Source organism: Molossus molossus, unplaced genomic scaffold (assembly GCF_014108415.1).
Source record: "Molossus molossus isolate mMolMol1 unplaced genomic scaffold, mMolMol1.p scaffold_m16_p_12, whole genome shotgun sequence".
NCBI classification, from domain to species: Eukaryota; Metazoa; Chordata; class Mammalia; order Chiroptera; family Molossidae; genus Molossus; species Molossus molossus.
Genome location: NW_023425347.1, coordinates 82,324,154 through 82,350,925, shown reverse-complemented (window position 1 = coordinate 82,350,925; position 26,772 = coordinate 82,324,154). Strand labels below are relative to the sequence as shown.

The 26,772-nt window shown below is 42.0% G+C and overlaps 1 protein-coding gene across 5 annotated transcripts in view; it reads left to right on the top strand.

Annotated features, from left to right (window-relative positions):
- KHDRBS1 (KH RNA binding domain containing, signal transduction associated 1) overlaps positions 1 to 25,885 on the top strand; it is a 42,636-nt gene extending 16,751 nt beyond the window's left edge. Inside the window, exons 4-12 of one of the 5 annotated variants that reach the window (XR_004958890.1) lie at positions 4,225 to 4,371; positions 8,017 to 8,150; positions 8,932 to 9,133; positions 9,641 to 9,708; positions 11,430 to 11,488; positions 13,797 to 13,989; positions 16,007 to 16,066; positions 16,575 to 16,632; positions 25,022 to 25,885. Coding sequence is in view for 2 of the 5 variants with exons in the window: in XM_036255863.1 (XP_036111756.1) it covers positions 4,225 to 4,371; positions 8,017 to 8,150; positions 8,932 to 9,133; positions 9,641 to 9,708; positions 11,430 to 11,488; positions 13,797 to 13,894 (708 nt within the window). In the remaining 3 variants the exon portion in view is untranslated. Of the gene's footprint in view, positions 1 to 4,224; positions 4,372 to 8,016; positions 8,151 to 8,931; positions 9,202 to 9,640; positions 9,709 to 11,429; positions 11,489 to 13,796; positions 15,136 to 16,006; positions 16,067 to 16,574; positions 16,633 to 25,021 lie in introns of those variants that run through there. The other 4 variants (XR_004958889.1, XR_004958891.1, XM_036255863.1 and 1 more) reach the window with 4 other exon arrangements.
- The last annotated feature ends 887 nt before the right edge of the window (positions 25,886 to 26,772 follow it).

Genomic DNA, 26,772 nt, shown 5'->3' with positions numbered 1-26,772 from the left:
GTTCACATAGTGAAGCAAGAAAATAACCTAATGCCTTCTTGTAGACCAGGGTCCAATATGGATGTCTTATGGAAGCTAGTACTTGTATATGTACAGAGTGTAACTCCTTTAAATTTGTATCAGATGTAGGAGTTTACAGACCAAATTAGTTTGCTTGCTTCGTAACTCTGAAAGAACCCACATGTGCCCTGGTGATTGTTTTTTTTCTGACTCTTTTTTTTTTTTTTTTAATCTTCGCCTGAGGGTATTTCTTTGGTTGATTTTTAGAGAACGTGGAAAGGAGGGAGGGGAAAAATGGGGAGAGAAAATCAATGAGAGAGTGAGAGAGACACATCGATTGGTTGCTTCGTGCCCCAACCAGGCCCAGGGATCAAACCTGCAACATAGGTATGTGCCCTTGACCAGGAATTGAACCCATGACTCTTTTTTTTTTTTTTTAATCCTCACCCGAGGACATTTTTTCATTTTTTGTTCAGATAGAGCAGGAGGGAGAGAGAGAGAAAGAGAAACATCAACGTGAAAGGGACACATCGAGTGGCTGCTACCCGCACAACCCAACCAGGGCCAGAGACAAACTACAACTGAGGTACGTGCCCTGAGTGGGAACCGGACCCAGTTCTCTCTGGACCGCAGGACGATGCTCTAACCACTGAGCCAAACAGGCCAGGGTGAACCCATGACTCTTTGGTCCATGGGCTGACACTCTAACCACTGAGCCACACCAGTGAGGGCTCTTTGTAACTCTTGACTGTATAGTAATGGAACAGCAGTGGCAACTATGGCATTAGGAAGCTTATCTATGAAAACTTGGAAGGGAGGCTGTGCTAAAACTTATTCATACTAAAAACACTAAAATGTGAATAGCACGTTCCCTTTCCAGTAACATGGAAAAGTGAAATCAATAGTGTAAGTGCAGGTAAGTCTAAGGATTAGTTGTCTGGTTTTATAGCCAGCTGGAAAGTGAGGCCTGCTCAAAGGTTATTCCAGCCCAGCTAGTGTGGCTCAGTGGTTGACTGTCAACCAGTGCACCAAGAGGTTGCCAGTTCCATTCCCGGCCAGTACACATGCCCAGGTTGTGGGTCTGATCCCTAGTCGGGGGCATGCAGGAGGCAGCCAGTCCATGTTCTCTCTCATCCATGTTTCTATCTCTCTCTCCCTTTTCCTTCCTCTGAAGGCAACAAAAAATTCATAGAAACATGGATGAGAGAGAACATCAGTTGGCTGCCTCCTGCACTGGGGATCAGGCCCGCAACCTGGGCATGTGTCCTGGCTGGGAATTGAACTGGCGACCTCTTGGTGCATTGGTCGACAGTCAACCACTGAGCCACACTGGCCGGGCTAAAATCAATTTTTTTTAAATTTATTTTTAAAAAGAAGGTATTCCAAAAGGAGCCATGAGTAATCCTGACAACAGAACCCAATTCTTATATATTTTTGTTTCACAGCCCCATATGTGTTATACTCTTTGTAAGTACTGAGAAACTTCCCACTGAAACAGAATAGTCTTAGCTTTCTAAAATCAAATTTTAGATGAGACATACTTGCTACAGCCTAAAAACTTCACTCTTTCAGGACTCATTTTATACAGTCTAATTGATGGGCATGGTTTTCCCAGACCCTCTTCCTTTGTCCACTCCCATTTCTCACTAGAAGAATACAGTTAGGGCTGAAGTGCGTTATTCTAGCTAATGATATTTACATGAGATTTTCTTTCTATCCTGACTTCCTTCATCCTCTAGAACTTCCCAGGCCATGAAACAGATAAGGGCTGGTGATTAACAGCTCTGCCTGGGATTTATAAGCAAATGCTTGGTGTGGCAGTAGAAGAGGCATAGAAAGGGATAAATGGTGATGGAAAAAATAAAGTAAAAGCAAATGCTTGTTAACGAATGAATCCGTCAGTGATTGGCAAACAGTGTGGAGATTCCTCAAAAAATAAAAAATGGAGCTGCCATACAATACAGCAGTTCCACTTCTGGAGCTACCATACAATACAGCAGTTCCACTTCTGGGTATTTATCTGAAGGCAACAAAAACACTAATTTGAAAGATATATGTACCCCTATGTTTATTGCAGCATTACTAATAATGGCCAAGATATGGAAGTAGCCTACATGTGTATCAAAGGTGAATGGGGCCCGGCTAATGTGGTATGGCTCAGTGGATTTGAGTGTCATCACATGGACTGAGAGGTCCCAGTTCAATTCCCAGTTGGGGCACATGCCCCAATTGCAGGCTCAGTCCCCAGTAGGGGGTGTGCAGGAGGCAGCTGATCGATGTTTCTCACATCCATGTTTCTATCTCTCCCTTCCTCTTTCTAAAATATCAATAAAAAACATCTCTCCTTTTTTTTTTTTTTTACCCTCACCCGAGGACATTTTTCCATTTTTTGTTCAGTTAGAGTGGGAGGGGGAGAGGGAGAGAGAAACATCTACGTGAAAGAGACACATCGAGTCGCTGCCACCTGTACGACCAACCAGGACAGGGGACAAACTGCATCCGAGGTATGTGCCCTTAGCGGGAACCAAACCTGGGTCTCTCTGAACCGCAGGCCGACGCTCCAACCGCTGAGCCAAACCGGCCAGGGCCCCTCTCTTGTTTTTTTAATCCTCGTCTGAGGACATCTTTCCATTTTTTGTTCAGATAGAGTGGGAGGGAGGGAGGGAGGGAGGGGGGGAGAGAGAGAGAGAGAGAGAGAGAGAGAGAAACATCAACATGAAAGTGACATATCGAGTGGCTGCCACCCGCACAGCCCAACCAGGGCCAGGGACAAACTGCAACCAAGGTATGTGCCAGCACCTTAGAGAGCACTGAACTCGGGTCTCTTTGGACCACAGGCTGACGCTCTAACCGCTGAGCCAAATCAGCCAGGGCTCTTTTTTTTAGAGATGAATTGGGCCCTGGCTGGTGTGAGCATCGGCCTGCTCACTTAAGGGTCTCAGGTTAGATTCCCTGTCAAGGGCACATAACTGGGTTGCAGGTTCGATCTCTGGCCCCAGTCAGGGCACATACAGGAGGCAACCAATTGAAGTGTCTCTCTCTCTCTCATCGATGTTTCTCTCTCTCTCTCTCTCTCTCTCTCTTTCCACCCCCTCTCCTCCCCCTCTTTCCTTCCCCTTCTCTCTCTCTCTCTAAAAATCAATGGAAAAATATCGTTGGATAAGGATTAACCTCCCCCCACACACACACGCACAAACAGATGAATGGGTAAAGGTGTATGTGTGCGTGTGGCATTATTCAGCATTAAAAAAAAATGAAATCTTCAGAAGATGGGGAGGAGTGTGTCAATGGGGGAAAAAGGAGAAATATCTGTAACAGAAATAAGTTAATAAAAATAATAAAACTGGGACTTTTGGTCAAGATGGCGGCATAGGTAAATGCGATACTCGCTTCCTCCCACAACCATGATTCAGAACCACCTGAAATCGAGCCAAATGGAAGTCCTACAACTACGAAATTAAAGAGGCCACATCGAGACAGGGAGAGAGAGAGAGACATCGACAAGAGAGAACATCGACCGCTGCGTCTTGGTGCATAGGTCGACACTCAACCTCTGAGCTACACTGGCCAGGCCTCACCCAATGATTTTAACAGTCAGTTGATCTTGTTTGTAGCAATTATTATTACTGTGGTGTTCAAATGGTGGTTTTCTATTTTCCTCATTTTTTTTATGTCATGAATTGGAATTCTTCCATAAGGAAAAAAAAGTGAAATCTTGCCATTTGCAACAACATGGATGGACCTAGAGGGTGTTATCTTAAGTGAAATACGTCAGACAGAAAAAGATAAGACTTGTATGCTCTCATTTATATATGTACTCTAAAAACACAAAATAAATAAATAAAACAAACACTCTTAGAGAAGAAGCTGGTTGTCAAAGGGAAGGGGTAGAGGGATGGGCATAAAAATAAATTAACATTTATTTGATTGTGCTTTTTTTTTTTTTTTTCACTTTTATTTGTTTGTTTAAAATTTTTGCTAAACATATGGAGATTATTGAATGTGACCCACAACCAAGGAAGAAAATCAGTTGATAGAAAAAGACCTGGCTGGTGTGATTCAGTTCGTTGAGTGTCATCCCACACACCAAGAGGTCGCCAGTCACAGCATAGGTATTCCTTAGATGTTATGGTTTTTTCTTGCTGTTTCTTTGGCTTTGAGGTTAAAGGTGTCATTTACTCCCTAGTCTGTGTGATGTGATGTTTTGTTTTTGTTTTTCCACAGGAGGAAGAACTGCGCAAAGGTGGAGACCCCAAATATGCCCATTTGAATATGGATCTGCATGTCTTCATTGAAGTCTTTGGACCCCCATGTGAGGCTTATGCTCTTATGGCACATGCTATGGAGGAAGTCAAGAAGTTTCTAGTACCAGTAAGGAAATCTATATACTGTATCTTTTGAGCAAGAGAAAACTGGATCTTGTGCTGTTGCTAAGGCAGGGATTCTTAACCAGGGTCTCTGCATAGCCTGAAATTGCATACCAAATTCTGCACTTACATTTATTTTCCTGAGGTGGTCCCTTAACTTGTACCGAATTTTCAAAGCACTACGCCCCAAGGCTACTCTACTCATTCTTGTCTAATGTAGTTTTAGTTGTATATCACTATCTTAGTTCTACAACATATATCTGGCATTCTAATGTCTGGTTAACAAAGATTTAACAGTATCTTCACTGAGCTAAATATTTTGGTACTAGTGTGGAACCAAGATGTTGGGATAGGAAAGTGACTACGATGGTCATAAACCCCTTGCACTCAAGGGTTTATGTTCTAGACTTTAGAGTCTAGAGGATAATAGAAAGAAGCTTCTAGTATCCAGACTTAATGGATTAAATTTGATCTGTATGTATTCACGGCTTTTTCTCCTGGAGGAATTTACTCAAATAGAATTTGATTTGAAAGATACATGATTATTGCAGGCTTGACTGTTGATAATATTAAGCAGATTGGTGTGAAGCTCTTTTGAGATTATAACTGAGGCCCAGGAAGAGTTAGGATAGACAGGGTCCATTCTTTGAATAAATAGAAAATTATGCAATTTTTGCCTTTTAGCAAGTCTTGGTAGTTATTAGAATTAACACTACTATTAAATATTTAATAACCAAGATTGAATGTGGAAACTTAGAAAGCATTTGCAATAGTGTTCAACCAGAAGTGAGTAAGCATCATATTTTCACTAAAACTGTGAGGGGGTGAACTCTAGTTCTTGGTTTTCTTAAATGTGTAAAATAAGGGACTTGGAACTAAATGTGGTGTCAGAGGATGTGAGAATTGGTAGAGCAAAAATTGATAAGCAGTATGTACCTACAATGATGAGCTCCAAGGATTCCAACACTTTCTCAAATGTCTCAGCAGCTGTTTTGCTTCCAAGTACCTTGTCTTCATTACAATGTTCAACATGAAACAACCAATGTTAAATATTCTAGAGAAAAACCCAGAGCTGGTAAATTTTTTCTTAAGGGAATTCTTTTGACTCTTTGAACAAAGTGTTGTATTGAAGCATCCTGAGCCATCCATTTCTGAAAGACTATAGGGGAATGCTATGCTCATCTCCTCTTTATCATTAGTCTCAGCATATTTCTTTTTTTTTTTTTTTTTTTTTATCCTCACCGGAGGACATTTTTCCATTTTTTGTTCCGGTAGAGTGGGAGGGAGAGAGAGGAATAGAGAGAGAGAGAGAAACATCGACGTGAAAGGAACACATCGAGTGGCTGCCACCCGCACGACCGACCAGGGCCGGGGACAAACTGCAACCGAGGTACGCGCCCTTAGCAGGAACCGAACCCGGGTCTCTCGGGACCGCAGGCCGACGCTCCAACTGCTGAGCCAAACCGGCCAGGGCACTGAAGATCCATTTACATGGAAGCCTTGTAAACCTATTCCTATTAAGAAATATGCTGAGCCCTGGCCGGTTTGGCTCAGCGGTTAGAGCGTCGGCCTGCGGTCCCGAGAGACCCGGGTTCGGTTCCCACTAAGGGCATGTACCTCGGCAGTTTGTCCCTGGCCCTGGTTGGGTTGTGCGGATGGCAACCACTCAGTGTGTCCCTTTCACGTCGATGTTTCTCTCTCTCTCTCTCTCTCTCTCTCTCTCTCTCTCCCTCCCTTCCTCCCTCCCACTCTGTCTGAACAAAAAAATGGAAAAGTGTCCTCGGGTGAGGATTGAAAAAAAAAAGATACCTGCCCGGGAGATCTGTGTTTCGTCAGTGTTGATGTGGCAGTTGGGAGACTCTAAGCAAATTGGCTGTCACTGGTCACTTGATTCTCCATTATGAGTCTCAAGCAGCAGTAATGTGTACGGTAGGAGGAGGAGGTGAAGAATTATGGAGGGGCATCTCTGTGTTGACTAGAATTTTCTATTTTTGAAGCTGTATCCACCTGGAATGTATTAAAATGTATGTAGTATTAAGACTGAATTGCTCAGTGTGGCTCAGTGGTTGAACCTCGACCCATGCACCAAAAGGTCACCAGTTAAGGTTTCAAGGCTCAGTCCCCTATGGGGACATGCAGGAGGCAGCCAATCGCTATTGATTTTTCTCCCTCATTGACGTTTCTATCTCTTCCTCTTCCCCCCACCCCCAAAGTAAATTAAAATACATATTTTTTAATTTTTTAAATTATTTTTTAAAAAGACTGAATTGCTCTCATCAGAAAATATGTGAAAAGATTTACAGGTGACACTTGACTCTAGTTTTCTCTCTTGTGAAGAAACAAGAGTGACCCTATTTTTGCATCCATGACCAGAGTTGTCCATTTTACCCTTAGAACCATTAACTATATCAGAGAGACTTCCTGGTACAGTAAGAACAACACTGAACTGGGAGATTTATCCACATCATCTTGGACAAGTTATTATTTCACTTTTCTGAGCTTTGTTCATTTCAAACATAATGTTAAATATATGGTAGGTGCTTTGGGTCTGAAGTTACAAAAATGGCTCCTGGGAGTTCACAGTCTAGTGAGAAAGACAGACCAGGAATTCTAAAATGATGATAACTGCTCGGGTAGAGAAAATTAACATGGTGCTATGGGAAAAGAGGAGGGACTGTAGGTGGCATCAAGTGAAAGCTTTTCAAAAGAGATAATATGTCAGAATAACTCTCATAAGAGTGGGTTAGAGTCCCTCAGGTGGACAAAAAAAGGCATTGTAGTCTAATGATTCAAAGCCTAGATTCTGAATTTGCATCTAGAGTCTGCCACTTACTAGCTCTTTGTCCTTAGGCTGGTTTCTTTATATTCCCTGAATCTATTTTCCCAACTGTAAAATCTGTATAAAGTTTATTATATAATGCCCAGTATGTGCAGCTTGATGGTAGTGGATTATATTATTCTAGAAAAAGGAAACTGTTTACAAGAATGGATATGTAAGAATATGCCAGATTCTGAACTACAAATTGTTCAGCGTGGCCTGAAAGGAAGTTATACTTAGAGAGAGGATGGAAGTGATGATCTGTAGTGCTAGGCAGGGACCACATCATGAAGAGCTATGGCATTTTATTTATTTATTTTTAATATATATATATTTTTTATTTAATTTTGCTCTTCTCTCCACCCCCAACCCCCTCCTTGCCTTAACTTCCCTGATTTTTTTTTTTTTTTTTTTTTTAAGAGAGGGAGGGAGAGAGAGAGAGAGACATCAATGTGAGAGAGAAACATCCACCGGCTGCCTCCTGCACACCCCCTACTAGGGATCGAGCCTGAAACCTGAGCATGTGCTCTGACTGGGAATTGAACCAGGACCTCTCAGTCCGTGGGACGACACTCAATCCACTGAGCCACACCAGCTGGGCAAGCTATGACATTTTAATGAAGATGAGGTACTTTCCTCATCTGGGGCTTTCAAATCTGTTCTTTTTTTTGGTACGGGAACCAAACCCAGGACTCTGGTCTGTAGGCCTACACTCCAACCGCTGAGCCAAACCGTCCAGGTCTCAAATTTGTTCTTAACATTCAAGGCTCATGTGGGCTAAAAAAGGTGGAGATGTTACACAACACTCTTTGTATTATCTTTCATTTTCAGGATATGATGGATGATATCTGTCAGGAGCAGTTTCTAGAGCTCTCCTACTTGAATGGAGTACCAGAGCCCTCACGAGGACGTGGGGTGCCTGTGAGAGGCCGGGGAGCTGCCCCTCCTCCTCCACCGGTTCCCAGGTAAAAATAATGTAAACAACCAAAAATAAGATGTAAATTTGACTAGTATCCAGCCATGCTCTTATCTCCAGCTTAGAAGGGGTCTCAGGATTTGTGTCCTACATCGAGTGGAATTCTAGCTGTTGAGCACTTTGGCCATAGTTAAGTGCAGCAGTCCTGCTGAAACTTCTGGTCTTTTAATTTTGGACAGTTATAGCATTTTTAAACAGTCTCTGACTTTAGAATTTTACCTTTTGTTGCTGATCTTTATGGAGTGTTCAGACTCTCCAGCCGTTCATTGTGGACCTAGGGAATCTTCCATTATGTGTCTTGCCTACCCATATATTCCTCTATGTTTCAATAGTAGTCTTTTTAAGGTATCATAAAATCTAGCTAACTCAAAAATTTGTAAATAAATCTAACCATATAAGTAGCGTATTTAGCCCAGCCGTTGTGGTTGAACATCGACCCATGCACTCAGAGGTCGCTAGTTCAATTCCCGGTCAGGACACATGCCCAGGTTGTGGGCCCAATCCCCAGTGGGGGGGCATGCAGGAGGTGGCCAATCTATGTTCTTTCTCATCAATGTTTCTGTCTCTCCCTTCCTCTCTCAAATCAATAAAGGAAAAAATATATATTTTTTAAAAAGTAGCCTATTTATTTTTTAAATCTCCATTTAAAATAAACTTACTTAGATGATGTGTTGTAGAATCGTGTACTTGAAACCTATATAATTTTGTTAACCGGTGTCACCCCAATAAATTCAACAAAAAGGATGAAAAAAAAACAATTTTTTTTTCAGGGGCCGTGGTGTTGTACCACCTCGGGGGGCTTTGGTGCGTGGTACACCAGTGAGAGGAGCCATCACCAGAGGTGCCACTGTGACTCGAGGAGTGCCACCGCCACCTACTGTGAGGGGTGCTCCGGCACCAAGGGCACGGACAGCAGGCATCCAGAGAATACCTTTGCCTCCACCCCCTGCACCAGAAACATATGAAGAATATGTAAGAAGTTTGAACAATGTGCCATTTCCCACTACCTAGAAGGTTGCCAAAGGGCCTTGGCCTTTGATGTAGGTGGCAGGGACTGCCTGTAAGATTCAGAATCTGCTCTTTTCTCTTGCAGTGAATGTTAACCTATAAGAAGATTTTTTTTCCATTTCAAGCATGATTTACTACTATATGTATAAACAGGAAATAAGCTGTGCCTTGATGTACAGTGTTTTACCAAGGGTCTCCCACTACTACTACTACTACTACGACTACTACAACTAGTTCAACTTTGTACTTTATTTTCTCCCCACACTTGAAGGTTTTTATTATTTATTTGGTTGGTTGGTTTGCTTCATATTTTTTAAATAATTCTTCTCTCTTGACTGTTCCACAATGGATATTAACATTTTGGAGGGAAATTTCATGTTCTATTAATACAGAAACCTGCCATCCTCCCATGGGATATAATTACCTTCCCTGCTTTTTGTGATTCTTTTTGTTTCATTTTATTTGTTCTAGGGATATGATGACACATATGCAGAACAGAGTTATGAAGGCTACGAAGGCTACTACAGCCAGAGCCAAGGGTGAGTCAGGCAATAGAGGTTCTGTATCTTATCCTAGGGATGGATTGGGGCGGGGGGGGGGGGGCGGAGATTTAGGCAGCACAAATCTAAGGAGCAGTATGGCTTACCTTTTGAGGGTGTCTCCAATGCTTTGGACATCTATAAAGCACATATTGGATCCTCAAGTTTGGATAGTTGTAAATCTTAAATTACATTGTAGAATCTGAGATTAGTAGGTGAAAAATTCCTGAGCTGTGACTACACGGAAACAAAGGGAAAATGCCTCTAAATTAGCTTGATTTATTTTTAAAATATTTAGTCACATTAAAATTGTATAAAAGTTTAAAAGGAAACTAGAATCTCACTGCAATAACTTAGGTTCTTTTCTGTGCTTTTTTTTTTTTTATCCTCACCCGAGGATATTCCTCCATTTATCTTCAGATAGAGTGGAGTGGGGGGAGAGACATTGATGCGAGAGAGACACATCAATTGGTAGCCTCCTGCATGACCCTGACCAGGGCCAGGAACTGAACTGCATCTGAGGTACGCGTGCTCTTGACTGAAACTGAACTCGAGACTCCTCGGTCCGAGTGCCGACGCTCCAACCTCTGAGCCAAACCAGCCAGGGCCTGCAATTTTTTTTTAAGATTTCTTTTTATTGAGTTTTAGAGAGAGAATGGGGGGGGGACGACATTCACATGAGAGCAAAATATCAATTGATTGCCTACTGCACCCCCCTACCCAGGATTAAGCCTTCAACGCTGGCATATGCCCTGACTGAGAATTGAACCAGCAACCTTTTGGCACATGGGACTAGGCCCAACCAAGTGAGCCATGCTGGCCAGAGCTGCACTTTTCTTTAAAAATATCTTTTGTGTCTGCCCTGGCCAGTTTTGCTCAGTGGTTAGAGCGTCAGCCTGCGGTCCAGAGAGTCCCAGGTTTGGTTCCCGCTAAGGGCACGTACCTTGGTTGTGGTTTGTCCCCGGCCTGGTTGGGTCACACTGGTGGCAACCATTCGATGTGTCCCTTTCACGTCGACGTTTCTCCCTCCCTCCCTCCCACTCCCTCCCTCCCTCCCACTCTATCTGAACAAAAAATGGGAAAAAATGTCCTCGAGTGAGGATAAAAAAGAAGAAGAATTTTTGTGGCCCATCCAGTATGTCTCAGTGGTTGAGCATCGACCCATGCACCAAGAGGTCCCCGGTTCGATTCCCGGTCAGGGCACATGTCCAGGTTGTGGGGGTCAATCCACAGCAGGGGGCATGCAGGAGGCAGCCAGTCGATGTTCTCTCTCATTGCTGTTTCTGTCTCCCTTCCTTTCTCTGTAAAATCAATGAAAAAAATTTTTTTTAAATATTTTTTGTGTTATGTATCTTATCTGTGATTGATTGAGAAGGTGTTTCATAATTCTTCAGAAGGGAACAGAACAGTTATTTTCATGTTTTTTATTTTCTTCCAGTGAACCCTATAAATACATATGTATGTGCCCTATGGTCAATTTTGTGTTGTGCTTTTTCACTTTAAATTGTGTGATATCCATTTTTCTTTGTTATAGTTGTCCATTTGTTTATGAGTACATAGTTAATACATGTGTTGGTAATATTTTGTGGTTTGAAGATAGAATGAACATTTTTTCTTATTAGACACAGTGAAATGACTGAAATATGGAAGTATTTAGGAGAAAGATGAAACTGAAACATAGTTGCTGTATGACTCTCTAACGCTTTGTCTTTGGCTTTTAGGGACTCAGAATATTATGACTATGGACATGGGGAGGTTCAAGATTCTTATGAAGCATATGGTATGTCTTTATTTCTGTGGTGGGGCAGAATGTGCAAGTAAGTGCCTGAGAGAATGCGGGATTATTGGGGATCAGACAGTCACACACCTGAGGAGAACCCTTTAAAGGCCAAGATGTCGGTAGATGTAACAGCAGAATTCTCTTCTTATTTAAAGTTTGATCCCTGAGCTGATGCTCTAACCACCGAGCCAAACCAGCCAGGGCATCTTATTTAAATTTTGTAGTGTGCGCTAGAGATAGGGGTACTTACTACTCTTGGAAGCCTAAACAGATGTCCTAAACTAGGACTCAGGTTCAGTTTTGCCTGGTTGAAGCAGCAGGCTTAAGCTGATGTTGATTTTTTTCCTACTTTAGGTCAGGAGATGGCTAGACCTAGGATATGTTTCTGGGCCTTTGCTGCTGATACCTAGACCACATTGGTGGATAATAAGAATTTAATTATATCCAACTCTACTCTTCTGCCTTACCTCACTTGTAAAAACAATTTTGGATCTCATCAAAAAGAATCCCAATGTAGAAATAATAACTGAAAGAGTCCTAGATTGCAAGTAGCTAGCCAGAGCAGGTTGAGTCAAGAAAAAACCTGTAGACTCAGATTAATAGCAATAGGGGCTAGAGCCAATTTAGGGCAGTGCTGGCACCAAGATCCTTACTGTTTTGGAGACAACTCAGTCCTTGATCCTAAGAGAGCGATAGGGGCTGAAATGGCTGCATGACCAAACTGCCTTCCCTGAGGTTTGGTTGAAAATGCATTGCTCAAGAGTGTCCTCAAGAGCCAATTATGGCCTCGTGTTAATGGGCCCCACAGGGAGTACCATATGACCATGGATGCAGAAAGGGAGCAGCCTTTTAAATGTGAGGCATTTTAAACATATCTGAAGGAATTCCAGAATCCTTGGCAAAAGGTTCAGCAGTTGACAGTTCTTAAGATATTAGTTGACAGTCTCCCCCTTCCTCTAGCTGAAAAAGGGGAACCTCTTAGGGCCTCCCACAGATGGATAAGCTGAGCTCAACTCCTGAGCACAGTATGTAGTAGCCAATCAGCTACTTGCCCAGGAAAACAGTTTTTACTAGTTCTAGCTAAATGGCACTGGTGAGTTGCAATCAATAATTGCTCTACCCGTATGCCACTATTTAGAAGGGCAATATGATTGTCCTGGGATATTTCCTTCCATCAGTAAGGCTGTATAACGGGGCCTCTCTGTGTTGACCATATTGCATTTCTGTTTTGCTGGATAAAAGACTGATCTGAAAGAGGCAGACTGCTTCTTGTGCTCTTGGTATGATGTTGACATGGTAATCTGTTCTGATTTCTGCCTTTATAAACAAAATTAGAAAAGTAAACTATCTTGTTGGTACCCAGAATCAATTTGGAAGGTGATGGGCATATCTATGATACTAAGCATAGAAACAGGCTTAGATAGGGTTCTGTGTAACTTTAGATCCATATAGGGGATTTTAAACCTATGGTGATAGAGGCAGATATTTGTGAATGTAGGCATCTGAAGAAATAACTTCAGGAATAAAGTGGCATGGGTAAACTAGGGCAGTGAGTGGGAAGAAAAAGCTTATAAACACAATTTATTTTTATGAGAGGTCAGCTTTAGAAGTAAGCGATCCTCTCTCTCCCTCTGGCTTTTCTATGTCACAAAGGAAAACCATTTAAGAATGTCACTCGTGTTGTCTGGCTTCTATTGGCATAAGAAAGGAAATAACAAATTCTCCTAATCAGTTCCTTAAACACATTTGATTGTACTTCCCTCTGCCAGAGCAGTAGACCTCAGTTCTGCTGGTGGGTAGTCTCATGAAAAATAGTCCTTGCTTGCTTCTCCCAAAGAGCCAGAGGACACTTCTCCATGAGGAAATCTGATTTTCTGTTATGGAAAGGGAGCTACCTGTTTCGAATCTGAAAGACTTCCATAAGTTCACCTTACCTGAGGCTGTCTGATTGCTTTGTGAACAGGAAAGGGCAGTGTAGACCCACTCAGATTGATTTCTTCACTGTCTAAGGAAGTGTTGGGTTTATTGCGGTTGATCATGTTGCCTGTGGAGAGCCTCTTTGCTGGAGATTATTCCAAGCCCTTTCTGAGCTTTTTCCTTCTGCCCATCCACTCAGAACTGCCGTCCAGTAGGGAAATTCCCTAAGCTGCTCAGGAGGGCCAAGTAGAGGGGAAAGCAAGGACCACTAGGGAGGTGGCATTAAGACATGGGAAAGCAAAGCAGTGTTTCTTTACCAGGTGACTTACCCCTGCTTACCCCCAAATACCATTGACACATGATTTATAAACTGTTCTTGCTTTCCCCATAGGCCAAGACGACTGGAATGGGACCAGGCCGTCGCTGAAGGCCCCTCCAGCTAGGCCGGTGAAAGGAGCATACAGAGAGCACCCATATGGACGTTATTAAAAACAAACATGAGGGGAAAATATCAGTTATGAGCAAAGTTGTTACTGATTTCTTGTATCTCCCAGGATTCCTGTTGCTTTACCCACAACAGACAAGTAATTGTCTAAGTGTTTTTCTTCGTGGTCCCCTTCTTCTCCCCACCTTACTCCATTCTTAACTCTGCATTCTGGCTTCTGTATGTAGTATTTTAAAATGAGTTAAAATAGATTTAGGAATATCGAATTAATTTTTTAAGTGTGTAGATGCTTTTTTTCTTTGTTGTTTAAATATAAACAGAAATGTACCTTTTATAATAAAAAAAAGAAGTTGAGTAAAAAAAACCCACAAACCTGTTAGTTTCAAAAGTGACATTGCTTGCTTAAAGGTTCTGAAGTTAAGGCTTGTTAACTTTATCTTAGTTTTGATTTGAGGCATCCCATATAGTTGTAGTTGCAGAATCCCAAACTAGGCTACATTTCAAAATTCAGGGCTATTTAAGATTTAAAATCACAAACGTTAACGGCAATAGGTGCCACCATGTAAAAGTGAGCTCACACGTCTCTAAAAATGTTTCCTTTAAAAGCACGTGGCGGTTGAATCTTAAGATTAAATTTTAATATGAAAGATCCTCATGAATTAAATAGTTGATGCAATTTTTAACATTAATTGACTTAAAAAACAACAACAAGATTAGGTTTGTAAAAATGACTTTTTCATTATGTGGGTTTTGAAATCTAGCCCCAGACATACAGTGTTGAGAGATACTTAGTGGAGAGGAGGTTTTGAAGAGGTTGAGTGGGGGAGAGGGGCTGGCCACCTGAATTGAATTTGATGCAGAGCTTTTTAGCCACAAACAATCTTTCAATACTAGTACTAATAATTAAAAGTTCAGTATTTAAAAAGACAAAGTATTTTGTCCATCTGAGATTCTGCACTCCATGAAAAGCTCAGTTGGACACTGGGGCCAAAAACTGATGATTTTCTTAAGTTGACAGTTGTCACTATTGAACTGTTCCCAAGATAGTCAAGTATGTCTCAACACTAGCATGATATAAAAAGGGACACTGCAGCTGAATGAAAAAGGAATCAAAATCCACTTTGTACATAAGTTAAAGTCCTAATTGGATTTGTACCATCCTCCCATTTTGTTCTTGGAAGATTAAATGCTACATGTGTAAGTCTGCCTAAATAGGTAGCTTAAATTTATGTCAAAATGTCTGCAGCAGTTTGTCAATAAAGTTTAGTCCTTTTTTAATCAAAGTAAATGTGATGAATTGTCATTTTTGTGGGTGGACAATAAAATAGTTTTCTCTTTCAAATAAACTTAAATTAATTCTAAAGTTAATGGGCTTGTTAAAAGTTGGAGACATTCTTAAAAGTGGTGGTGGGGATTTTATTTTAAGTTTACCAAAAAAAAGTTTATCGAGTTGTTAAGTTTTAGTTTAAAAATAACCAAAGCTTTTTCACCCCCTGGAAGTTGTTGAAACAGTTTTATCTAATCCTATCACAAAATCTAATTTTTGGAGAGAAAAACCCAACTAAACCAAAACTTGGATTGGTTTCCATATAGAGGTGTCAGTATTTAAAGGGCCAGCCACCTTGTTTGCATCTTTTGTAGAGTCCCTAGGTGGTCCTAAGAGTGACACCAAATAATCTCTGTGAGATTGGAAAGGGATAGCACCTGCTTTTCATGATGACAATTTAGCAAACTGGGTGCCCTTAAGGGTTTCCCTTCTAATTCCAGAAACACTATTAATAAATTAGCTGGGCTGGGGCAGGATCTGGCATGACAGGCTGGCTCTGTACTCCCTCCTGAGAGACCAAGAGGAAATTATGGAATTGGTTGGCCCTGTTTCCACTCCTCTGTTAATTTTCAGGGTTTGCATGCCTTCTCTAAGTGAGCCACCTAAAACTGCTCGGGGGTGAAAAATCCTCTTGTATGAAGTGCCAAGCTGCCTGCAGCAGTGCATGATGGACATTTTTTTCTTTTTAAAACACACCAACAAAAAATGTATTTGTAGATTGTGATAAAGTGTAAATAACTGAATTTTCAACCATGGTTTGAAGTCAGCTTTCAGGGCATTATGTCTTGTTTTGATGAAAAGAGATCACTCTATACCCCCCTTTTTAAAGGAAAATTATCGCAAGAGAATCAGGATGTGTAAAGCTAACATGCATCGCAAAAAACCAAAGGTAACCTAAATGTCTGATTTTAATAGCACATATTTCTCTTTTACATAAACTGTGACAGCAACTTGCATAAACAATTCTTTAGCTGTTAATTTTAATGTTAAAACTTTGCAAAACTTGTTTAATAAAAATAGCTGTAAAAAGAAAAACCATATGCTGCCGCATAAATTAGCCATAACTCTTAATAATCCTGCCCATCACAAGTGAACTGTAATGTAACCTGGGCACAAAGTCTGACATCTTAAATGACACAATGTAAAATTTCAATGACTGTAGATTAGATCTGCTCCCCAAAGTAAAGCTTTCTGCTCAGCTATTTTAAAATGTACAAAGATGAACCCCTATAGGTCCCCATATTGATATTCACAATGAAATGTTACTTAAAATTTCCTTAAAGTTGCATGTTTCTCTCCTGTAATGTATAAACTGCATGCAGGATCTCTATCTTTTATTTTGTATGTCTTTAAAACTTCCTTTTCGAAAGACTGATATATTAATTCTCCATTTTCAGGTTATTGAAAACTCAAGACATTTCCTGGAGTAGAATGGGTAGTAAAGACCCATGTCAGGTATGTTAAGGTGGCTTTCTATTAAGGATGTGGGACTTTTATCCTAACTATAAAACAGTTCTGCCAAGAGGTGTCCTGGGAGGTAATCAGTGGGCAAATTGTATTCGTTGTTTGTATCATAGTTACAACACGACTGTGTTTTTTTGTTCATTTACAGTTCATATTGAATTTACTTGTAATTACTGGAGATTATCAGTTTACGGATATCGAATCCCACTCTATCCTGTCAGTAATCTAATAAAACAGTGTTTCATTTGGAGTTCATCGGTCATAAGCAACAACGTAGCTAATGTAAACAAAAGGGAATTTATTAGAAGGATGTTAGGGGCTGCCCTGGCTGGTGTAGTTCAGTTGGTTGAGTGTTATCCTATGCACTGAGAGGTTGCGGGTTTGTTTCCCAGTTGGGGCACAATCCCCAGTAAGGACTATACAGGAGGCCGATTGATGCTTCTCTCCCTCATCAATGTTTCTCTCCCTCTCCCTTCCTCTCTCTCTCAAATCAATAAAAACATTTTAGCCCTGGCCGGTTTGGCTCAGCGGTTAGAGCGTCGGCCTGTGGTCCTGAGAGACCCGGGTTCGGTTCCCGCTAAGGGCATGTACCTCGGTTGCAGTTTGTCCCCGGCCCTGGTTGGGTCGTGTGGGTGGCAACCACTCGACGTGTCCCTTTCACGTCGATGTTTCTCTCTCTCTCTCCCTCCCACACTCTATCTGAACAAAAAATAGAAAAAAATGTCCTCAGATGAGGATAAAAAAAATAATAATAAAAAATAAAAACATTTTATTTATTTTTAATTAATTTATTTTTGTTAGAGATGTTTCTCCTTTTTCCCCCATTGACACCCTCCTCCTGATCCCTCCCCCCAGCCCCACAGTATTGTTGTCTATGTCCATTAATAAAAACATTTTTTGCCCTGGCCAGTTTGGCTCAGCGGTTAGAGCTATGGCCTGCGATCCAGAGAGACCCTGGTTTGGTTCCTGCTAAGGGCACGTACCTCGGTTGCAGTTTGTCCCCGGTGCAGGAGGCAGCCACTCGATATGTCCCTTTCACGTCCATGTTTTTCTCTCTTTCTCTCTCCCTCCCACTCTATCTGAAAAGGTATCCTTAGGTGAGGATAAAATAAAACATTTTTCAAGAAAAAAATCTGGCTTGGGCTCTGGCCGGTTTGGCTCAGCAGTTGGAGTGTCAGACTGTGGTCCGGAGAGACCCGGGTTCGGTTCCCGCTAAGGGCATGTACCTCGGTTGCAGTTTGTCCCTGGCCCTGGTTGGGTCGTGTGGGTGGCAACCACTCGGTGTGTCCCTTCCACGTCGATGTTTCTCTCTCTCTTCCCCTCCCACTCCATCTGAACAAAAAATGGAAAAATGCCCTCGGGTGAGGATAAAAAAAAAGAAAGAAAAAAATCTGGCTTGGGAAACAGAGTGGTTGTAGAGAACTGAAACTGCAATGATAGACCACAGGGGTAGTCCTGAAGCAGCAATAGCTGCTTAGGCACTGTTGGCTGGAATAAGTAAACTCTAGCCATGCTTGGTTTTTTTCTCTCTCAAGATTCAAGTTTTAAGGAGGGAATATCAAATAGGACTAGCTTGAGTCACATGCCCATACTTGAGCAATATGCAGTAAAAAAAAAAAAAAACTCGTTACACAAAAAGAAGGGTATTAATAGGAAGAAGAAATGGATTCTGGGCAGCCAAAAAACAATTATCCAGTGATATGTGTATTTTACAGAAGTAACTGAGAATTAGGTGAAGTAACTTCCCAGGGTCATATAATTAGTATCAGTAATCAAGCCCAAGTTTATGTGTTGCCAGAACCTAACATCCTGACTTAATGATATTGCTTATAATCTAAGGAAAGGGGTATTTCTCACACTTAGAAGACCCTTAGTAGGGATATTATTTTACAGTAAAAAGGACATAGAACCTGACAAAAACCTAAAGTTGAATCTATGAACTATCTTTTACTTAATGATCTAAAACAAATCACAGAAAGATAGTGGTAATGTACACCTTTCAATGGTTGGCAAATTGGAGGACTTCCGTATAAGGTCAACCAATTCAGTGCCCTATACATAGTAAATATTAGTGTTCATTCCCTAAGAAAGTTGAACCCCCCTGTTTGGGTCATTAGGCTCACTCTGACAAACTGTACGAGTCTTCCTGTTTCTTGAAGCCATCAAGGAACTAACTGGATGATTTTTCCCTCTGTCTCTGAATAAGTCTTTAGGGTTCTGATAGTACTGAGGAGGTAAGATCTACCTAGGTAAGTCAAAGTCACATTATAGTCTTGACAGAAATTTGTCTTGGACATTATTTCTTCCAAGCCTCCCTCTTAGCCAGGAACCTCTGAGATTTGGAGACTTTAAGGAAAGCCATTTGTCTTGAGCCTGGTTTGGGGCACCCAGAAAGGCCTGAATATGATATTGGTCACATGAATGGGTAGATAAATTTAAGATAAAGTCCCTGAATGCAGAAACATTAGTCTCAATTCTGCCTAGGGTGGTCTTAAGAACAGAATTTTAGGATGACATCTTTCTTCATTTGGCCTGTAATTTGTCCTTGGAAAGTTGGGTTTCATTGTTGACAGACCCAGACCTGTTTGTGGTCTGCCTATTCTGAGTATGTAGTTTAGTCAGTTGGTCCCATGTTTTCTATAACTTTTCATTCACTACCTGTGAATTTATTATAGTTCTGTAAGCCAGTTTAGAGCCATGCAACACTAGGAGATATCCCGGCTTTGCCTCTTCATAGCCTTTGTCTTTGTTTTGATAAAAATGAAACCCTTCACCTCTCCAAACAGGACATACAAATGGCCAAGAGTCATATGAAAAAATGCTCAACGTCACTAATCATCAGGGAGATGTAACTATGAGGTATCACTTCATACCTGTCAGAATGGCTGCCATCAACAAATCATTAAACAAGTGCTGGCAAGGGTGTGGAGAAAAGGGGACTCTAGTACACTGCTGGTGGGAATGCAGACTGGTACAGCCACTGTGGAAAACACTATGGTGTTACCTCAAAAAATGTATCCCCATTGTTAAGTGGCTCATGACTGTATATACAGAGTTGTATTGTACAGTCATCACCACAACCATTTTAGAACAAATTTATCACCTCAAAAAGAAATGCCAAGCTAAGAATGAATGTAAGGATAGATAACATCAGCAGCTGCCAGGACTTTCTGGCCACAAAAGGGTGAAAACAGACTCAGACTATTTTTTGTTTCAGGAACAAGCAGCCTGACAGTTGGGAACCAAAGGTTTCTTGCCTACAAATATGCAGAGTGCTCTTGAACCAAGTGAACAAAGGAGATGGAGGTGGTATTGGTGGATATTTTGCTCAGGTTTTTTAAACTAAAGTACTCCCTCCCTGGCCTCAAACCCTGAAGTTCTACGTCCCCCAAGGCTTTGCCCAAAGATCACTTCTGAGTTAGAATGCAAAAGGCAGCATATATGTGCCCTCTTGTATAGGCTCCTGCTCTGTGTGAGCCTATACAGCTATTTGCTGGTAGTGTTACTATTACAGAGTTGTTTCAATTGTTTTCTCACTTTATTACCTTTTTAGTCTACTCTCATTCATCAATCTTGACACCTCCCCCCTCCTTTTTTTTATTTGTTTTGTTTTGTTTTTTTTTTTATCCTCACCCGAGGATATTTTCCCATTTTTTGTACAGATAGAGTGGGAGGGAGAGAGAGGAAGGAGAGAGAGAGAGGAGAAACATCGACGTGAAGGGACACATCGAGTGGCTGCCACCCGCACGACCAACCAGGGCCGGGGACAAACTGCAACCGAAGTACATGCCCTTAGCGGGAACCGAACCCGGGTCTCTCCGGACCGCAGGCCGATGCTCTAACCGCTGAGCCAAACTGGCCAGGGCCCCCCTCCTTTTTTTTTAATCCTCACTCGGGGATAAGTCTCACTGATTTTAGAGAGAGGAGAAGGGAGAGAGAGTGAAGTGAGAACGAGAAATATCGATGTATGAGAGAAACATTGATCAGTTGCCTCCAGTATGCACCCTGACTGGGGATTGAACCCACAACCTTTCAGTGCAAGGGTCAATACTCCCACCAACTGAGCCACACCGACCAGGGCAACCCCATTTTTTAGAAGGAGAAAGTGACATAGGGAAAATAAACAGCATTGCCTGGCTAAAGGAGAAGAGAGCTCAATTTGAATGTATACTGTGTGTCCCTATTTTTGTAAATGAGGCAGCTGATACCAGGAGAGATAATTTACCATGGTTGCATAACAAGTTGTGGGAGGTGGTGCATATCAACATTTTTGTGTTTGTTCACTAGTGTCATCCCAGTAAATTCAATAAAACATTTTCGTACACCAAAGTCCATTTCTTATGCTGGAAGCATGCTGCTTCTATAAAATATTTTATTGACACTATGGCCATTTATTATAAGGTTGTATTATTAAATACTGCAAAAAAAAAAAAGATTAACAATTAAACTGACACAAAAACAATGTTGTTTTTTAATATTGAATGTAAGCTGCATCATGATTTCAGAGATGTTAAAATCTGACAAAAATACGTCTTAGTTACTGTGGCATTTTGCCAATTCTAACATTCTTCACTCTACCATGCACTGTGTTCTCCACATGTAAAGTAGCTATTATCCCATTTTTACACAGTGATAAAACTGAGGCCCAGAAAAATTAAATTACTTATTCAAGGTTATGGCAGCTGTTAAGTAGCAGAGCTGGGATTCAAGCTCAGTCAGTCTGATTTTAGAGGCTATGATCAGTCTCAACTACTAGATTATGTTGGAATTGAGTTTTATCTATCAGCCAGAACCATCCCAGGGAGCTTGCACAGTTATTCTGTACCCTGGAAGGAGGCTTAATCTGGAGCTTAGACCCAAGTCTTTCTGCTCCCACTGAGCTGCTTGCTCTGTATCTAGAGTGGCAACAAAAAGATCAATTTACACTGAAAGTAGTTCCCAGCTTTGGTGTACAGGATGGGTGCCCCTGTCTTGGTTTCCAGATTCCCGGACTTAAAAGAATTGGATCCTTCTAATTGCTCTCCACTTCACGCCTCTTCTTCTCCCCTCCCCCTCCCCCTCCTCTCTCTCGACCTTTATGTTTCTCTTGCTCTCCAGATTAATAGTTGTATGTTTAAAACTAGCGAGCATCTGATGAATATTTAATAGCCTTGAGCAGACAGGCTGGGTACAGCTGTCTTGAGATAGCAGCTGTTGGGGGGAGGGGGTGTACTGCACTGCCTAACTCCGTCTTTTGTTACCTGGCCTAGCCCTTTAGGAACAATGGCCTATGGTGGGTACTGCACCCTAGTCCTACTGTGGCATTATCGCTGCCCTTGACTCCCAAGGAGGTTACATTCAAGCAGCAGACCAAACCCCTTTTTTGGGTAATGGGGAGCAGATTATCTTCCCTGACATCTGGAATCAATTTTCCGCTATTCTATGGCCTGTTCTGGCTCTGGAACAGATTATGTGTTCTCATCCAATGTTCTGCCTACTGCAGCTCCCTTTTCTAAAAGGAGAGAGACTTGTATCTGGAAGGGACTTGAATTTCATAACTATGCTGGTCTTGAAATTCCTTGACAACAAATGCAGTAGCCTCTCAACAGTAGGTGTCCTACTCATTCCTAGCCTAAACTGTGGTGAGTGTCTGGCTGCATCTCAGGCAAGCATTAGACAGGAGAGTTCTTAGGCAGGTACCCAGGCTATCTTTGTGCTTCCCTCACCTAGACCTAGGGAGCTATTTGCTTCATGGAGGGCTTGCCATTTCCAGGACAAATTTGGGGAGGTTGTGGGGACTCCTGAAAAAAGACAACCTGTTAGATGTTTCTAGGTACAGTATGAGCCGTGGTCAGGCTATCACCCCAAGTTAATCAGCTAAGTAGAACACATTGCCAGAAATGTGGGTACTGTTTCTGTTCTTACTATATTAAGATACTTGAATTAGCTGTTCCCTTAACCTGTAAAGCCCACCTTGGCGTACCTCAGGGTAGCCAGTCTCTTTCCCCCGGGCACCATGTGTGAAAACTTGAGATAAAAGTGTTTGGGTTCAGCCCTGGCTGGTATGGCTCGGTTGACTGTACACTGAAGGATTGTGGGTTCAACCCCCAGTCAGGGCACATACCTAGGTTACAGGTTTGTTCCCATTTGGTGCAAAAAAGAAAAGAGAACATTTGGATTCAGATACAGGGCTAATTCTTTTCTGGGGTCTTCTGACTCCTACAGGCTTAATGCTTCCTATTTATGGCCCAGCTTTACCTATGAAATGGGTGCTGCCCATTTCTCAGGCTCTCTGGGGTTGGAATGTAGGAAACAAATGGCATCAGCCTTTGAGAAAGAGAATTACTTATGCTGTGAATAGGATTCTTTGTTTTTAAATCCTCACCTGAGGATATTTTTTTATTTATCTTTAGATAAAGTAGGAGGGAGGGAGGGAGGGAGGGAGAGAGAGGGAAAAACACTATGTGAGAGAGACACACTGATTGGTCACCTCCCACACAACCCCAAAAAGGGCCAGGGACGAACCGCAACCGAGGTACCTGCCCTTGACCAGAATCGAACCTGATACTCATTGGTCTACAGGCCAATGCTGTAACCACTGAGCAAAACTGGCCAGGGCTCTGATAGGATTTTTCATAACCTTCTCTCCAGATACTAGTACACATGGCCCCTTTTATTCATTTTTTCTTAATGCATTCACTCTTATAAATCAGAACACCTGCTATGTGCTAGACAATGGAGCGTCAGTGGCAAGTGAACAAGATAAAATTGTTCCCTGGCCTCATGGAGGTTACAGTATATTTGGAGAGCCCTGGCCAGTTAGCTAAGTTGGTTAGAGCATCATCCCATTACACCAAGGGTGTGGGTTAGATTCCCCCAGTCAGGGCACATACAAGAATCAACATACTTGCCCTGGCCGGTTTGGCTCAGCGGTTGGAGCATTGGCCTGCGGTCTGGAGAGACCCAGGTTCGGTTCCCGCTAGGGGCGCGTACCTCGGTTGCAATTTGTCCCCAGCCCTGGTTGGGTTGTGTGGGTGGCAACCACTCGATGTGTCCCTTTCACGTCGATGTTTCTCTCTCTCTCTCTCCCTCCTACTCTATCTGAACAAAATGTCACAAAAAAAAATGTCCTCGGGTGAGGATAAAAAAAAAAAAAGAATCAACATACTTACTGAATGCATAAATAAGTGGAACAACAAATTGATGTTTCTCTCCCTGCCCCAATAGACAATATTTAGGGGAACAGACACTAAACAGATATTACTCATAAATAACATACCAGTTGTGATCATTGGTGTTATGAAAGAAAAGAACGGAGTGTTATGAGGACACATGGCAGGGAGCTAACCTAACGGGTTTTCCTTGAGGAAATGGTGTTTAAGCTGACATCTAAAAGGAAGAATAAGCAAAAAAATAAAAGGTAGAGTTAACTAGGGAGATGGCTTTGGAAAGGGCGTGGAGCACATTCTAGGCAGAGGGTAGGACTAGACAGGTTCAAGGTGAGGTAAGAATCTGGACCTTATTTCATGGTCATCACTGAAGACCATTGAATTCGTGAGTGAGAGGTGGGGAATGACATGATTAAACTTCTGGTTTTTAAACTTCATTTGCTCCCAAGTAGAGAATGGATTATAGTCCAGGCAAGAAAAAAAGACCTCTAATAAGGTGATAGTAGTAAGAATAGAGAAGTAAATGGATTCAAAACTTTTAGAGACAGAATAAATATAATTTGGTGATTGATTAGATGTGGGAGAAGAGGAGGGCTCCCAGGTTACTGGCTTGAACAACTGGGGCAAAGGTAGAACCATTTTTTAAAAGATAGCACTGCTACAGGCTTTAGCATGAGATCAGAGCCCTGCCCTGTGCCCCAGCCTTCAGATGTATCTCTCCTGTGAATATCCCTGATAATTTGGGCCTGAGATAAACCTCTAGGCCAGGACAGGAGGACCCCTGAACCTAGAATTGAGGTACTAGAAGATACCTATTTCCCCCATACCCTGTCTTTCAAAGGCTTTGAAAGCTCTTTGTTCATCTGTATCTTTGCACATCTCTGAGAGAACAGAAAGCATTTTACCTTTTGAATAGCTGGAGATCCCAAAGCTTATATAACTAAAAAAAAAAAAAAATTTAGTTGATTCTGCTCTAGATCACTCAGCTAAGGCTGGAAGGTATGAAGTGTGAGGATCCATATGCTTGACTGATATGAAAAGAGAGCTCATAGGCTATAGACTTCTATTTTCTGCTCATCTATGTACCTAGAAACCTTGTACTGAATGAAACAACTGCAGTTGTGCTGTGGGGTGGGGAGATGTAAGGGACGCAGCCTGGCCATATGGGAGGCAGCGAAGCCCACTGATATAGCAGCTTCATGTTTCTTAATTTTCTGCCTATGTCTTTGCAGCTATCAGAGGACTCCGGAAACCAGGAGAGCTGCCTGCTGTGTCAAGGCTGGCCTCAGGGCATTTGCTGAGCACTGAGAAACACAAGAGAGATCAACAGTCTGTTCTCACCCATCTCTGATCTGTCTGAGTTACACACAGAAGGCCAGCCAGGATCCCCTAAGAGTCTCTAGGCCCAGAATGGAGTCCTCAGGGCTGCAGGGGATTGTGATACTAATAGTTAAACATGCTCAGAACTTTTTAAAAGTTGAAGGAACTAACAGTATTCTCAGCATGGCCTCCTAAATCTGAATGAACTGGCAATTCCTACTGTGTCATTCCCAGTTTGCCTGCTTCCCCTTAGCCTCCAGCAGAACTGGCTGGAATACCCTGCCAACACCCCACCACCTCCCTATTTCTCTCCCTGCCACATCTGTGTTATGAGTGCCAACCTGGAACCCTTGAACACTTCCAGAGGGCTCCTAGAGAGAAACTGGTCACCAACTTTGTAACAGGCCGAGGAAAGCCAAGTGAGAAGGTTCATTTATTTTGGGAAAGTTATTTCACTTCTGCACCTGTTTTTCTCTTCATTGTTGATTACTAAACGTATTCAAAAAGCTCTTTAAGGGTAAGGCTTTACCTCTGTACTGTATCCCTTCCCCAGCAAATATCTGGCACTGAGGGACTCAATAAAGGTTTGGTCAAATGATGAATGATCCCACTCTAGTAGCTTCTATCAACTTTGAGAGAGAGCCAAATCTTCCCTGTATAGCTCCCACTTACCTTCTAGTTATATTAGGCCAGCTATTTGCCCTAACATTTCTCTTGAAGGATTGGAAAGTCAGCCCTTGATACAGACTTTCATTTTACTATGACCTAATGTCCTAGGCTGGCTTTACACTGAGCGTCCTGAGAAGTTAGGGACTTCTCCTATTGCACTGTTCCTTTAATGCCTTTGGCTGTTAGTATCCTAAGAAGGCATCAAGAGGAAGGGCTGAGTTTGGGGAGAGAACCTGTCTGAGCCTGAGACATTCTAATAAGCTTAGATTTGTTCTTAGCATTAAAGGGATATTTAAATCAGTTGATTTACTCTGAGCATGTTTTCATCTTCATTATTGATTACTATGAATAACAGCTAATAATTTATTATTGAATGTTTAATATGTACCAGGTACTATGTCAAGCATTTTCATGGCAGTTTTACTTAATCCTCCATTCAGTTGTACTCATTTTGCATGTGAGGAAACAGAATCAAGAATGATAACTAACCATGCCTAAAGTTAAAAAGGGGGAGGGGGGTGTCACTAGATTTTCATAATCCCTGCTTTTAACCTGTTTGTACCTCTTCCAGCCATTACTATTTTGAAGCACTAAAGCATTACGTTTATGTAAGAGATTTGTTAAGGATGACAAACCATCAAGTCTACCCAGAATTCAGAGGGTTCCTGGGATGTGGAACTTTTCGGTGCTAAAACCAGGAAAGTTCCAGGCAAACTGAGATGAGTTTGTCAACCTATGTTGCACTGAGACTCAATCCTGGATTGGCCACTGAGGCTGCATTTGCCTTGGTTTCTTGGTCTTCTGGGCCTTACTTTGTGGCCCTAGTTCCTTTATCCAGCATTTGAGGACCTGCTTCAGTTTAGTGGGTGGGGGAGGAGTTTGGGATGAGGAGTTAGGGAATCATATGACAATCATATGACGTCCTAGTCATAGATAAATGGAGCTGCAGAGCTGGAGTCACTATTTGAGAAGCCAGCACCAAGTTCCTAGGCAG